Source organism: Haliotis asinina, chromosome 2, assembly GCF_037392515.1.
Source record: "Haliotis asinina isolate JCU_RB_2024 chromosome 2, JCU_Hal_asi_v2, whole genome shotgun sequence".
Classification (NCBI taxonomy): Eukaryota; Metazoa; Mollusca; class Gastropoda; order Lepetellida; family Haliotidae; genus Haliotis; species Haliotis asinina.
This window is the reverse complement of record NC_090281.1, coordinates 67,342,449-67,359,511: the sequence shown is the minus strand read 5'-3', so window position 1 is coordinate 67,359,511 and position 17,063 is coordinate 67,342,449. Positions and strand designations below refer to the sequence as shown.

The following is a 17,063-nucleotide window of genomic DNA, read 5'->3' as shown; positions in this document are numbered from 1 at the left end:
GCACTTTGTAACTTCATACACAAATTTTTGTCATTGTGTTTTCTTTTTTCAGTGAATTTGTAAAAATGACTGATATATCCTGGCATGATATAAAAAAAATTGTACATACCTACATTTATAAATACTAATTTATACGCTGTGCTTTGTAATGGTTCTTAATCAAAGTAGTATGACTTAATCCTTTTGAAATGAGATGGGTTTTTCTTAATTCACCTGATAATTCCTCTCTTGATGTGCTTCCATGTGCATATGCCTGTTATAAATTCAACAACTGGGGTATCAAGTAAATGATGACAAATATACAAGTGCAGGCCAGCCAATACCACCACACATGGATGACAACAAGAGAGCAGTAATCTAGGTAGCAGTAATAGTGTCACTGAAGTGCCCCTTTAAGCAGTAAGCACCATTATTAACACAAGGTGGATGCTTTAAATGCATGTCACAACCTTCTCAAGCACAACGACCTTCACTCATACGGGTCATGGCTATGTTCATGACCTTCATTCATTCTGTTCATGACCTTGTTCATGACCTTCACTCACTGCAGCAGGTTTTCATGCATTAAACAGGACCTCAGCACACACAGCTTATGACTTCCTCAGGCATGGCACTTTCTTCTCTAAAGACAAGGAATTTAAGTTACCAGAAAAGTTCAGTTTCCACCTTGGTCATGCTGATTTTGTAACTCAACCGTAGCACTACCAGTGAGTATCATTTCCTTTATTACTCGCCCATTGAAGATACTGCAGTGTAATATTTTTACAGGAATATTGCACTAGTGTAATGCCGCTTGACATGTGATGTCAAAATGGTTCAAACTTGTGACGTCACAATGCTAATGCCGATGTCACAATTTTACTAGACCTTGCTTGACTCGCGGAAAGCTGTAGGGAATTTCGCGGCAGTTTCTGTCAATTTATGTTGGCGAGTAATAAGCAGAATACTAAACTCGCTTCTGTGAAATATCATTTTTATTAAACTCGTCAAAGATTTAGTATCAAACTCGCTTTCGCTCATTTGATACCAAATCATTAACCTGTTTAATTAAAATGGTGTTACATGGAATGTCGTTTAGTATCCTCTATATCTATATCCCTCATTCTGACCACTCACATCAACTGCATTTGCTTCAAGTGAATTTTTGGCTCTCTGTCAAGATGACCTGATCATGTTAAGCACAGAAAAGCTACACATACCCTTCCTGACTGACACCCATTGCAGGCAGACTATTATTCTTTTAATCAGACCCTGAAGTGAATATCTCCTCGAAAGCCCACACAAGTCTAGAAAATGTAGCACTGTATTTCTAATTCTAATTTAAAAACTTTTATTTTCTGTAAAATATGTGACTAGCTGTTAGTCTAGCAGATAGTGGGATAAAAGAAGAGTAAGATAATTAAAAGAGAAGGTAGTGAGCTCTGGAAGATGAGGCAGTGCAATCATTCACACATGCATGACTTTAACAAATTCTCGTGTGGCAAAAGGTTTAAGTGGCAGTATATATTATTATCTGTGCTGCTAATTGCTACGGCAGTAAAAATGAGGAGCTCATATAATCTTGAAAACATGACACGTTGGATGGATAACAACTTCTCTGAAACGTCATGATGAAAAATAAGCTGTTATCCATAAAACCTGTCATGGGATTTTGCAGGTAGGATATCTCGGTGTGACTGGGTTTTACCTGTAATGTACACAGGTAGGATATCCAGGTGTTATTGGGGACTACTGTGGTTGTTGCAGGTAGGATATCCATGTGTGTCTCGGTTTTATGTGTAATGTCCACAAGCGGGATATCCATGTGAGACTGGGGCTACTTTGGTTGTTGCAGGTAGGATATCCACATGTAACAGGGTTCTACCTGAAATGTGCACAGGTAAGACATCCAGGTGTGACTGGGTTTTACCTGTAATGTGCACAGGTAGGATATACAGGCGTGACTGGGGGCTATTGTGGCTGTTGCATGTAGGATATCCAGGTGTGCCTTGGGGGTATTGTGTTTGCTGCAGGTAAGATATCCAGGTGTGACTGGGGGCTATTGCGGTTGTTGCAGGTTGGATATCAAGGTGTGACTGGGGCCTATTGTGGTTGTTGTAGGTAAGATAACCATGTGCGACTGGTGTTCGTCTATGGAGGAGGTGGTGGAGGTAGATGTCCCATGGCGGATGCTCAAGCCCAAGATGGTGAAGTCTGACCAGGATGGCATGGTGTTGTATAAGTCTATGTTTGAGGAGCTTCAAGTGCAACACCGATACAGTAATGTAAGTATTTAGTAGAACACTGGCTTTGTAGCTCAACTCTAAAGATACACATGATTCATATGAGTTGATGTGAGATATGTTTGTCATTACTGAGTCAAGGTAGTGGGGAAATAGTAGTAATGTTCAATAAACACTGACATCTAATTGGGGCAGTGGGGTAGCCAAGTGGTTAAAGCGTTCACTCGTCATGCCGGAGACCCGAGTTCGATTCCCCACATGGGTACAATGTGTGAAGCCCATTTTCTGGTGTCCCCTACCGTGATATTGCTGGAATATTGCTAAAAAGTGGCGTAAAACTAAACTCACTCACTCACTGACATCCAGTCAAAAAAAACAAAAACAACCTCCACGATACAAAAACAGTGACATCCAAACAAAGATAACGCCTAAACTAGATTGAGCTTACCACAGTACATATAGAACACATCAGAACAATTGTGCAAGCATATTCTCTAAAAAGGCAGATATTTATAAAGAACTGTCACGTGATAGTGTTTGATGAATAAGAAATAGGACAACAAGGGCATGTCCCCATGATTTCTCAAACAATCACCCATAAAGACATGGCATTGGCAACTTCCCCAATGACAACTTGAGGAGACATTGTGCACCCCTCTTTATTTGTTGGACGTAATCTCACACCAATATAAATAATGAGGGGTAAGTTTGGATGGATTTGAAACAAATCAAGATAGTTGGTGAAAGTTTGCTGCACTACTACACCTGATACCAGGTTTGCTACTGACATAAATCTGTACAATCTGAATCATGATTCAGGGAAAGAGGTACCAGCACCTAGAGCATGTACTAGCTGCATTGTTATGTATCTTTTCCTAATCCTTCACTTTCAGCACAACAGTCCGACCTTGACTGAGATGTTGTATCGCCACAAGGACAGCCTGGAGACCATCTTCCGCATGTTTGATCGAGACAACTCAGGCTACATCTCCATGGAGGAGTTTGAGGAGGCATGCAGCATCCTCACCCGACACACCAGTATGCAGCTCCAGCCTCAACATATTGCAGACATTGCCAAAAGTCTCGACCTTAACGGAGATGGAAAAATAGACTTTAACGAGTTTCTAGAAGCATTTCGAATTGTTGATGCTCAAGGAAAAGAGAAAAATACGATTCGACGGCCAAGTTTAAATGGTGATGAAATCAGCGAAGAGCTCTTGCGTGACCAGGATGAAATAAGCTTGGTCAGTAAAACAGACTCCCAGATGAACCTGAGAGTGACGAGGAAAACTGACTCTCAGATAACCCTGAATAGTGCCATGGGAATCAAACGGCTGTCTAGATAGGCCTGTCTCAATGATTGCTGTAAGATGTCAGCAGACACAGACATCGTTGCTGTCCCTGTGCGGTAATGCACACACAGGATGAGGAAGGCACAATCGTTAAGATGATCACACTGGGTCATCAGACAGGGTTTAGCAGCAACCTCTCTCTTACAACACATACTGCAATCTTTACAGTGTCAGTGATATCAGTAACTTTAATGTTCCAAGCTAGTCTTCCAACATTTTTACACTTCTATATTTCATGTTCTTGTACAATGTGATCAGTACTATATATTTTTCTTATGTGAGCCAAGGCCGATACAGCTTTTTTAGAAAGGGGGTGCACACTATTCAGACAGGGTTTCAATGGTCATTTAACAAAATTTCAGGACAAAAAGGGGTCTGGATCCACCTATGTGAGAGATAAAGCATGTTGGAGTGTGGTAGGTTATCATGAGCCTAGACTTGAAACATCAAAACAACTGTTAGGGTTGAAATGTTTGAAATATATCCACATGCGACAGAATGACATCTTATTTGAATGGCTCAGTCTTGGCTCGTCTTGTTAATGTTACCGTTTAGTTTACTTAAAATGTCAACTTGACACAAAAACCTTAGTAGGCTCAACGCTACCACTACTTGTTGTTAAAACACAACAGTTAAAGATTTGTCCACACATTCCTTGCATTGTTTATGAAAAAGACACCACATATTCTCTTACAGAAACCATCAAACATATTTTCTAAACATGAATGATTATGAAACTTTCCCACTTCAAGCAGATTGTAAGCCACCTCTTTAATGGCATCCCTAAATGTCGTGTCTCATCCCTCCAGTTTATGTGAATGACCATCATCCTCCAGACAGTGTTGATCTTCTTTGTACAGGGAATAACCTGGGGAGGACTCCCACCCCAAAGACTGATTATCTTTGCTTGAGATTAGTCCATCAATCCTCTCCTACTAGATTGATAAAGGAATGGAATCAACATCAAAACATTGCCAGAAAATTGCTTGTATTATTTCTTCTAAATAAATGGAAATCTTAATGAATTTATATAGAGTATTAAAATTTGTTTTGTGAATTAAATTTTTGAAACTGCACATTAATAAGGCATAATTATCAAACTGTTCGATATGATTTGTAGTTATGTTTATCTCTATAATCCCCTGCATATCCTGCACATGCCGTGTGAGCTTTCTTGGAAATGTTGTTGATAGTTTACTGAGAAATCAGACATTGAACAGATACATTTAACTGGAACAGAGATCAGTAGTTTCTGCAAGGAAGCTCTCAACTCCAAGCTCTGTCAAAGTTGTTTGTCTGCAAATAATATAACCAAGTTCTTAACATGAGAGGACATGCTGTTTAACAGTAGCAGCATGCCTTTTTCAAGCTTAAACAGAGCTTACCGGTAGCTCATGTTGTACGCCCCGTGGTACGTCAAACAATGGTTGTTGAAAACAACAGCATCCTCTATATCCCTAGTATTACCTTTTCAATAAATCTACACAGAAAATGACATACGGAAATCACCACTCCTAATTTTTTAAAATATTTTTTGGAATATCCACCCCTTCTCTTCACCTTGTGTAATACATTTACTTCATGATGAATCCTCACTACTTATTTCACAGACTCATATTGTGTATGTGAAGTTATATGAGCACATGGAATTGCGGTGCAATTGACTGTCACAACACGATCAGGACACCTAGTTCTGGTCTGTGTGTTCTGTACAGGCGACCTGTATGTTCAGCTGGTTTATCTTCATTTTGCTACCACCCTGAAAGGGATTAACAGCTACAGTGTTTACACAAGCATGGGGGGTCAAGTCAAAAACACTAATAGCAGCACGTCAGTGAACTGAACTCAGGCTTTTGGAGCATTCGTGATAATGTAAATGATTTTCACTATGTCTATATCTAGGAAAACTAACTTGTGAGTAACACAGTTCTCTCAGTGTTACCAATGTAATAATTAAGACATTTGCAGTGACAAGTTAACAAATAATCAGTGAGATGGTGTGTGTAAGTACTGGGAACAAAAACTGTTAAACAGCTTCACTGAAAACTGGGCGGTGGTGTAGCCTGTATGTCTCTTCTTTATTTTCACAAACCATCTTCATGGTACAGTGAAATATGACACATAAATATACAAGTTCAAATTCAAAATATTAAACAAACAGCATATTAGTTCTGGAATTGAAGTCACCCATCAATATAACATGTTCACTCATGGGGCTAAAATAAAGTAAAGTATTTTCAATGTCATTAAATGTCTCATTTGAGGGATGTTTTGAGTTCTCAGGAGGTATATATACAATATCTAACCAACCATCTTCCTAAACATCAGAGATTGACATATTTTTATCTATAATATGGATTCACGAAATTCTTCTGCAATGACTGTTATATAGTTTTCATATTTATGTCAAAAGCAACGCCAGTACCACCAAAATGTCCTTAATGATGTCTTTCTGTTTTGGAGAAATAGTCTATAACCTGAGATATCAATATTGTCTAAGATATCAGTTTTAGTTTTTTGAAATCCTGTCATTTTTGTTATCGTTTCTTGTAATTCTGTATAATCTTCAAATTACACACATTTAAAGAGTAATTTCAGAGCATCATTGAATTATTAGCAACGTTATTACCATCATCTTCTGTACAATATTATCTATATGTAGTTCGTTTGGAATGTCTGACGACCACCCTGCACCCCCTGGATCCGCTAAAAGAGACATAAAACTAAACTCACTCACTCACCAGTGTTGTGTTCATTTCTAACAGGCACGGTGGCCATAGTGAAGTATTTCAATGTTTCAAGTACAGAGTTAAGAGAACACAAGGTGCCAGCATTCACTGGAAATGCTGTTTTTTTGCTACATATGTAGATGCCTTGAGATGTGTGCAAATCTTGTGCAATTTCATTAATAATACTCGAGACAGTGTAATGTAAATATTGTGCAAAGTTTAATAATACTTTTCATAATACTTGAGACACCCCCGGCCACCTTCTGTTGTTCTTCCTATCAATACACATGGCTGCTTCTCCACCCTTCACAATAGAGTGGTGGCAGAACGGGAAAGAGTTCCTTCCATTCCCCCATGTTCTTTCTTCTGGAGATTAACAGATGTAACACTAAGAAGTTCAACCCTATATATTACACTTAAATTTGGGGCTTTTACTTATTTTTGTGAGTCCCCTAGTAATTGTTCTGTTAGGCTTTGTTAATAATTCTAGGATATATCAATGAACAAATAGTATTTCAGATGGGGGAAAGGGAGGTATTCTTACCTAGAGGAGCTATTTATAACCATGTTAAAAAAATCTTGGCACAAGTTTTCAACAGCCCTTTTATTTCTGGCTTGAAGACGTGTAATGTGACCTGACCGGAAGTGGCAGGACATACCTTTCTCCCAAGCTGACAGGCGAGATTTTCACAACAGGACTCGTTGATCTTGACGTTGAAGTAACACTACGTGCTTGTTTGTTTGGCATTGTAATATATGTATCTGATATCCACTTGATATGAAGCTATTGAAGTGTTTGTTGCCACGATTTGTACTCACATTGATCTACTTTTAACAGTATTGACATGTGTACACATACCTACACTCTGAAGTCTTCCTTCGTGTCTGTTTTTTCTTTGACTTATGTATTAAGACACCTGCATCAGGGTGGGCAACTGTTTTAAACTGAATAAAGCAGTTTTCATCATGCATCTTTTTCTGGGATCTTGTTCCATACTAGAACGTTTGGAAACAATTCGGTCTGCCCAGTTGAAGACAGTGTTTTGTTCACGATTGAACTTTATCTTTTTCTTTCACAAAGAGTGAAACGCAGATTCTACATACCTTGGAACATTCATGCGCCAACGGGACACTCCGTTGGTAACGTAGTCTGTCGTACAGACCCTGAAATATATATATCCAAGAAAGCCCACGCAAGTCTGGAAAATGTGGCAAGGCTAGATTTCAATAGCTTCAGCAAAATGAAGAAAGTCTCAGGGCTCCATTTCATTATATATATTTTTTTCACTATGGATGTTTTTTCAGTAAAATATGTTCATTTCAGAGACTAGCTGTTAGTCTATTGGTAACGGAAAGGCGCGAGTTCCCTGAGACAAATGAGAAGAGCACGGATCTGCCGTCCAAGTGTCAACGTTTTAGAAGCGCTCGTAAAATACCCAGTACATTTCACGATCTCTATTCTTGACACGAAATGGGCTTCAAAGTTGGATAGGAGACTAACTTGATCGTATCATAAGACTCAGTACTATTTAACCAGAGACAATTTACAGATCAGGTGAGCTGACAGACAAACAAGAAAGGATTAGGAATGTGATGTTAAGTACGATGGTGATTTTGATACCTTCAACTGCTTAAAACCCCAGTCTAAGTAAACTTCGTCTCAGTGTATTTCGTTACACTACACCACTGAGACTCAGTGGTGGAGTGTAACGAAAAGTACTGAGGAAAAGTTTACTTAGACTGCTGAAAACCCGAGCGTTTTAATGACGAACATAGTCTACTATACCGTGAATAAAAAGTTAAGCGCAACCCAGTATAAATCTATTTTAGAAAAAATATAGCCTGTTACATAGGAAATCTTTCAGAAAAAACGAGGCATCATAATTTGGTTTAGTACTTTTAGTTTAAAAGCAAAGCCATAATGGAAATTATCTTTTACTTTCAACAGGATGCATGCGCTTTTGAAAAACATGCATTTTGTTTTCCTCGAAAAGGTTACTTTTTTTTGAAAAGTGAAAATCAGAAATGACTGTTATATGGTCACATGACTGTCACTTTTAACAAGTGAAACCTAAACTCAATAGTCTGGCATAAGCACAACAGGAATAGTTATTTTGATTTTAAAAGCAGTGCCATCATATCAGTAACAGTATCTCCTTTAATTGTAAATACAAATGTTTATGGCATTCCCAAAACAGTTACCAGATGAACCTTCTCTAAATATGGATTGGTCTTCCCAATTAGGTGAGCCTCACATTTCCACAGCTTCACATCTTAGTTTTGAAATAAGCTGGCGCTTAACTTTTTTATTCTCGGTATAGTATCGAGCCTTGGTGGGCCAAACATAGTACATTAAGTGTGACACTATTTGTCGTGGATACTTATCAGTGTTGCTAAACTAGTCTAGGATATTACCAGCTGAGCAGATCATGTCGGTGAGAATTGCCCACACTTAGAGATAAATCAAACTGGTCACAATTGTGACAGACTAAGCAGTCTGTTGGTCGTTTGGAAACAGACACGGTGGACAAACAAAGGGAGAGCCGACAGACAGTTTGAAGAGCGCGCACAGATCAACAAAAGGCACCCCAAGGACAAGGGAGTGGGGGAGAATCTGCCGTCAAACTGTCAAAGGGGTGGCTCCGCTGCCTACTTCTGACAGTTTCTGTCAGACTCGGACTGCGACAACTAAACCCTCCATTCATTAAAATCACCAAAGACTCCTGTTGTTTGAATAGTGTCAGAGGTGTGACATGAGATAGAAACCAAATAAAATAAAATCATGGACTGGGTTTCTTTGGAAGAAACAATATCAGTGATGTTATAAAACGTGGAGAGTAAAAGCATATCAAGTACGTGTTACCATGGCTACAACAATTTTGTTCGATGTCGCAAACAGAAACCTTGGCGTCCGTTTTCAGTTTCATAAGCACTGGCCGCATTGGTTAAATATAGAACTGCTGAATTTACCATTTCAGTCTCAGGTTATAACACTAGACAAACGTACGCATGCCTGACCAGTAAGGACTTACGCCTCTTTGAAATGTGAACAATATAGTACTTCATATTGACATATGACATATTGACAAAACTGTACACAAACACCTTTTTTCAGTAATTAATATTTTATTGCTGAATCCCTGATACTTTTCTCAGGCTATGGATGCCCACCTGAGATTTATGCCGCACGGACCAGCATGTGTCGATGTTCTTGTCCATCTCCTACACCTTCCGCTTCTTCATAGCGTCGGCGGGTATATGTAGCCTAGTGGATAAAGCCCTCCTTCATTACACCGAAGGCCGGTGTTTATTACCCCAAGTAGGAACAATGTGTGAAGCCCATTTCTGGTGTCCCCCGCCTTGATACTGCTGGAATAGTGCTAAAAGCGGCGTAAAACCTAACCTATTCACTCACTCATTTATATGCATTAGTTTATTGAAACAGATGTCTGAAACATATGTACATATGAATCAGTATGCTAGATAAGACTCCCCTGGGTATGCTGTGTAAGATTATCTGTAATGCAGCTAACGTAACTGAAATACTGCCTAGGCGTCGTTATGCTTATATATCAGATTGTTATTTTTGTTTATATTTTCCACACATGACATGACACATGCTATAACAGAAGCAAAGAAATGTAAACAAATATAAAATAACATGGGGCAAGCAATCAAGACAACAGAGACTATAGGGACCATATAGTACGCACGCCTAACAGTGCCGCTGCCATGCACTAAAATGCATATTAAAACAGACTTGCTAATATATGCATAATTACATACTCACGCCCAAATAACAGGGACAATTTTCATACTTTTACTGTTATTTCATGCACAAGATTTATCTGAATATGTACATCAAGGTCATATTCTGAAGAGTTCAGTTCAAGATCCGTTCGGTCGTTTCGTATTTGACGGGACGGTTACAGGTCGTTCAAAGGTTACCTGACGCGACCTCCTACTATCAAGGGTTTAGTAGGTTCAGTATAGGAGTGTAACGAATAGCCAAAGCTATACCTTGGCAATGGCTGATTTGTTCTGATCAGATTGTTCTGATGGAAGTGACTGCTGTGTCAAAAGTACAGCTCAACATGCTCCTTTTCCTGGATGGAAACTCAGAACACGAAGCCACTCACATGCTTTCACTGTCTTGAGTGTTGCTAGGTACATATATGCTAGGATGTAATGTCCACAACAAAACATGCAACCTGCGCAATCCTTTCCTGCTTCCCTGCTTTCTTCGTGAGATACACACTGGACACATTCGAAGCCTATTTATCTTTTTAACATTTATCTGGTTCAGTTTCTAGCCAAGTTACTACCCACCAGAGAAAGGCAGTGCATCATCAACGCAGTGCCAATTGCACAGATCGGCTGGTTTTCACAGAACACGAACTGTACTTTCCAAGGAAATACAAAGCCTGCATCTGGCATCATCGTGCATGTTGTGATATGGGTATCAATATGCGTTACAAAAACCAATAACGTGCTGATTAGGTCCCAAATGTTGCCCTGCGGTAATGTGCAACACTAAAATGATGAAAAAACAAACACGAAGAAAGGACATCAAGTGAATTGAAAGACATATTCCTGCAAGCGGACGTAAAATAGCAGGCAGAAGGAAGTGTATGAGAAAATGCTATCTGCATACCGCTGACATTGGAGGCAGCAATGAAATGTGTAAGTATAGACAACCTGTGTACCGTTGATATTGGAGAGAGAATACTGTTATGTAAGTATAGACAACCTGTGTGCCGTTGATATTGGAGAGAGAATACTGTTATGTAAGTATAGGCAACCTGTGTACCGTTGATATTGGAGAGAGAATACTGTTATGTAAGTATAGACAACCTGTGTACCGTTGATATTGGAGAGAGAATACTGTTATGTAAGTATAGACAACCTGTGTACCGTTGATAATGGAGCTGGAATAATGTATAAGTGTTATCTTTCCGTATTTATTCAGGTGAGCACTTGATGTTGTCTACTTGGAAATATGCGGTAATGCAATATATCACAATTAAGATACACGTATTGTGATATATTGGAGATTTATGTGTTTGACAGAAAGTGACACTAATTGTGCATGTCGATCCTATTTTCTACATTTAAGTCCCTAAAAATACATTTTATGGTTCTGATAACAGTAATCTCAAAATAAGGTTGCATGGTCATGGGTTCTGGTTTTTTTTGTTTTTGTTTTTTTAAAAAAAATCAGTTTGTTGCATTACAGTATGTCGTTTTGTAATTGAATAATGAAAGAAAAAAATTTTCGTGAATGAAAGATTGTATTATTTAGAACTATTATAATTTCGTTATATACGACTGATTTTCCAACACAGTAGGTTTATCTCCATTCTGCCATAACCGCATTATTCAGATTTTATAGAAATACATAATGTGTTGGAACATCAGAGGCATATAACGTGAGTATATACCTCTGAATGACTTTGATTAACCAATCGCTATCCAGTATTTACTGAAGTCATGGTAGAATTTAATTTAAAGCACAGAGATAATAATAACACGATAGAATATTCTTGTTACCCAGTATACCGGTTCTCAGGAGAAATATTGCAATACGTATCGGTTTAAAAGCTAATTGCGATATATCGGTATACCGGTGATACCGATAATACCGTGCAGCCCTAGCTTGTACCGGTCTGCAACAGCATGTGTGCACTTGTTCGTGTCATCATTATTTGATAGCGATCCATAAAGGCATGCTGATGATATCGTATGAATCGTAGAGTAAACTTATTTCAATGGAATGGAATGCCGCTCCTATTTACATGGAGTAATAGGGTATACTAGCTTGGCGTTTACATTTATTACTGGGAAATATGACCATTCATAGGTATTACATGAAGAGCTGTCGAATGGAATATGTTTAAACTGTATTTTAGTGGATTGAGCATAACAGCCTTCAAAACAGCCTTGCTGTTGAATCCCAAAGGCAGATGAGAGGCGTAAGTGCCATAGACAGTAGACATTTATTGTGATTTCTGTGAATTCGATCCCATGGGTAATGTCAAGCAGCCCGTCGTGTTGATGGTCATGCATTCTTCAGTGATTTGAAGGGAAATTTTCCAGGACAAACAGATTAGAACTGAAATGCTCAACCTGAAAATCTGTCAAACATTTCGCATTGACTATTTTTGCTGCATGGTTGTTTTTTCCCCTGGAAAATGTCCAGCCATATTTGGCAAAGGGTGTCATCATCCTACACCAGAGACATATTTGAGACACCAGGTCCCACTGAAACTTCAACATTTAATAAACGACAGGATCAGTAATATGAATATATGATGAATAGATTACCCAGTCTTGATTACCTTCAGACACAACAAAGAGCTTCGGAAATTCTATGACTGGACCAGTGAAGAATGAAGATTTATATGGATATCAACTTCTTTATGAGAGAACACAACGTTTCGGAGTTAATGCTTACTCCTTCATCAGGTGATTGAGAAAGGGATACAGAGGTGTATTTATATGTACAGGTAAAACAATAACAAAGTAACAAGTGGAATGAGTTAACGAAAGCTGATAGGAAGCCGATAGTTAAGATAACAATGATGGAAGCCAATGGTGATTGGATATGTTTACATAACACAGAAAGAAGTTGATATCCATAAAAATCTTCATTCTTATGTATTTCCACTTCTAAATGACATTCAAAGACTTGGACCAGTGAACTTCAGTGAATCATTTCTCCTCCTAGCCTTCTCTGACATGGTTTATAGACGTAGCATTTACTTGTGCTCCTGTCTTGTTTCACTAGCGATTTATTGTGCGGGCTCCACTGGGTAACACTGCTGTTTAATGTGTCTATGGACTTTTCACTGGCACATTCAAAGCAGTGTATGAATGATTTTTGTGTGCTATTGTGACCAAGTGTCAGGAACAGGGCTTTGATGTTTATCCATCACTTAGTATTTCTGACTTTTTACGGGCGATCTTGAGAGCATCTGCATCAGTGTTTGGTGCTCACGTTTCCCTGAAAGGATGTTTCTGTTATCTGTCATCCAGAACACTTGGACAAAAGTGTACAGACTTGGGTTGTCTGAAGTCTACAAAGTAGATGAAAACATGAGAATTTGGAGGATGCTCTTGCATGTCACAGGATCCTTTCTTCGAATCCAGTCTCCTCCTTCAGTTGATGCTCGTGTTATTTGTTTACTGGTGGATCACGTGGCGTGTCGTCAGACCACCGGCACATCTGCCTGCACGTGAGGCCGGTGACATCAAGTCGAGTAGAGACCTTCGTCTTCTAACAGAAAACACGCATCAGCACCAGATTAGAGAAAAATGATCAACCGATGGACATGACCGGGCCAACTCGTGCCTACTGTAGTAATGGCGTATTACGCCATTATCGACAACCATACCTACATTATATTAATGCACACGCACACATGGCAACCCTGCATTCATAATAATGTCGTCTCAAGTAAAGAAGGCGAGCGGTCCCAGAATATGATTGGCCTGTAAAGATGACGTGTCAAATGTAATAGGACTTAAGACGTATATGTACGTCAAGCTATGCTCATGATCATTTCCATTTGTCCAGAAACAGCTCCAACCCATTCATTCCAACCCAAGTAAATATCACTTTAGAAGTTCTCTGTCCATAGTATTTAAGCATAAACACTGAAATCTTTTGCATAGGGCTAAATACAAAAAGTGAAATGTTTCTCGGGCTTCGGCGCATCACTTTCATTGTGCGCGTAACAATTTTGTATTGCAATTTAAAAAGAAAATGTTGACTGTGACGCGTCCCGACCGATTTGTTCACCGTAAGACTAAGAGTCTGTAAGAGTGTGACTGAATCTACAGCTCATTAACACGTGCAAACGTTCCAAGCTGTATTTCTGAGAGAGAAAAATAATAAAAATGTGTTTCTCCCTCGAAAGTTTTTTTTTCAGTCAAATTTTAAAAAAAATCCCTAAGGCTCTCGTCACTTTTGAAAAACAATGTGCCCGAGAAACAGTTTCTTTCTTTAAATGCAACCTAATTGAGGATCGTTTCCCCACACTCCCAACTGAATGTCCGTTCCATCACACTTGGCTCGGTTGGTTAAGTAAAACGTTATATATGTTCGAACACAACTTTTTACAACGCTGAAGACCATAGGTACAATGTATAACATTTATTTCTGGGGTTCCCCGCCATGATAATGCTTGTTATCATACCTTCGTGTAAAATAATTTAACTTCAATGGTCAATGTCGCTTTCACAAATTTCCGTGTCACTACTGGAAAACATGTTACTCGCTGGAACGGTAACCGTCAAACTTTTCGCCGAGAAGCTGTATCGCTAACAGACGTATGACGTCATATTCTAAGACACACGCAGTGCCTGGAGGTCGAAAAACGATCGATTACACATTAAGGCATTTATTTTTCCGACTTTCACTGCTTTATGTAAACTGCTTTATACACTGAATCGTTTGCACACTCAATTTACATATAATCAACCATCTTTGTAGCAGTTTTTAAGCTTGTCATAATATGTTTCACCGATTTTAAAAATTCAGTCAATATGCAGACACCATTTTGGTTATTAGTATATGTCATAGAGTCAGTAGTAATCTGCAAAAATATGTTACATGTTATTTTGTACATTTGACATGGCGGTAAGATAAATATGGCGTATTCTTGTTCCTGGGATAATACGGACTGACGCACGTCTCTGTGTTATTTGTGTGATAATTGTGAGTGTCGCATCGATAGGCTGCACCTCTCCAGCTCTGACTTACTTGGTAATATTGGGAAACATCATCTTCTGACGTTTTTAAACTTCTTCATGACGAGGCCGCACATATTTGAGAATCGATTTGTCGGGTTTTATATGGCAGTGAGTGTGAGTGAGTTTAGTTTTACGCCACACTCAGCAATATTCCAGCTACATGGCGGCGGGCTGGAAATAATCGAGTCTGGACCAGACAATCCAGTGATCAACGGCATGAGCATCGATCTTCACAACTGGGAACCGATGACATGTGTCAACCAAGTCAGCGAGCCTGACCACCCGATCCCGTTAGTCGCCTCTTACGACAGGCATAGTCGCCTTTTATGGCAAGCATGGGTTGCTGAAGGCCTATTCTACCCCGGGACCTTCACGGGTCTTTGATATGGCAAGTTTTGTACCAAAATGCTACTTTTAATCAAAAACGGTATCTCCTGTTGTGAAGTTTCAACAAGATTGTTCACCATTGCTTTCTGACTGCCCAAGCTGAACCACCTGTTACTGACTGGGCTATATAGCACCGAAACTGCATTTGTGTGGGTACAGAACGACTTACTGTGTTCTATAGATTCTACTGGTACGCCCATTCTGCTATTGTTGGACCTGTCTGCTGCGTTTGGTACCGTGGATCGCTACATCTTACTCTCCATCCTTCATTATCTGTCGTTATTTGTGTTATAGTGTATACTTCAGGACTGCCATTCCAAACATTTCTAAAGACCCAAAACTATCTAGCCAGATGTACAAAGTCCGTTTGGCACAAGAAAGTCCTGTGTTGGCACAAGAAAGTCCGTTTGATTCCATTTGAAACCGACGAATTGCTCACTAACACAAAATCTAATAATTGCAACAAAACCAAATTTTGCGCAGCCACATGAAATCGACAGACCAACTCTAATGATGTGTCTCATAATTTGGGACAAACGAATAAAAAAGTTGTTTAACAAACGATCATCATTTTCTTGTCACCTTTCGCTATTTTGTACGAGGGGGGCCTCATGCTGGTAGAACAGCCAGGTGGGCAAGGTGCACGTGTGAAATTGACACGTGTGATTTGCTCGGCAAACCAGACATTCGTGATTGCAGTACCTGAGTCGTGACACGAACTTAAAGGTCTGAACATTTAATTCCTGTTCTGATGGTTTTACATTGGCTGCCAATCAAAGAACGTATATATCCAGTACAAAATGATTGTATTAATGTTCAACTCCTTGCACGGAAGAGCCCTAGTATACCAATCTGAGTTTGTGCATGAATATCAGCTGCCAGGGAAGCTTAGATCATCAACACAACATATGTCAAGGCCCGTTGTTGGTCGGGAAAAGACATTTGGAGACGGGACCTTCCAATGTGGTAGTCAATCTTCTTGGAACAAGTCACCACTGTCTCTACCACCAGGAGATGGCGTTTTCTACTATTCAAACTTCGTTTAAAGTGCAACTATAATATCCAATCAGAGACTCGTTCTACTATCTGGTGCGGGTCTGTAGCTTGAGATTCTTTTCTTCCGGGCATTTGCCCTGACTTTGTTCGAGACTGGACGGTAAAAGTTTTGGAAGCTTTTAATGGAAATAAAATCGTCAGGTTAGTGATAAGCAAGGTACCTTACAGAGGTCAACGGAGTATAAACTGCGCAGCTTTTTCAACGATCAAAGCGACAGACCGAAAACTTCTTTCTATAGCTTATATATTTGGGTCATACTACCAAATATATCAGAGTCGAGCGCCTATGCTCTGTGAGTCCGTGTGAGTCCGTGTGTGTGTGTGTGTGCGTGTGCGTGTGCGTGTGCGTGTGCGTGTGCGTGTGCGTGTGCGCACACAGGTGTGGGTTTGGGTGTGTTGTCAACACAACAGCCAGCCTTACATATACACAGTCACCGACTCTTAAGCATTCCAGCACAATATGGAACCTTCTGATCGGTCTCGCGTTTACCAACAGTGAAAACACACTTCCAACGGAAGAGTGCCTAAAGTGGCGCAAGTCCAAAGCGCTACCTTAAAAGGCG

At 39.5% G+C, this 17,063-nt stretch overlaps 1 protein-coding gene across 1 annotated transcript in view; it reads left to right on the top strand.

The window, feature by feature from the left end:
• Nucleotides 1–7,272, top strand: part of LOC137274195 (serine/threonine-protein phosphatase with EF-hands 1-like) — a 44,368-nt gene extending 37,096 nt beyond the window's left edge. Inside the window, exons 14-15 of the mRNA XM_067807249.1 lie at nucleotides 2,101–2,264; nucleotides 3,116–7,272. Coding sequence (XP_067663350.1) covers nucleotides 2,101–2,264; nucleotides 3,116–3,568 — 617 coding nt within the window. The 3' untranslated portion in view covers nucleotides 3,569–7,272. The remainder of the gene's footprint in view (nucleotides 1–2,100; nucleotides 2,265–3,115) is intronic.
• The last annotated feature ends 9,791 nt before the right edge of the window (nucleotides 7,273–17,063 follow it).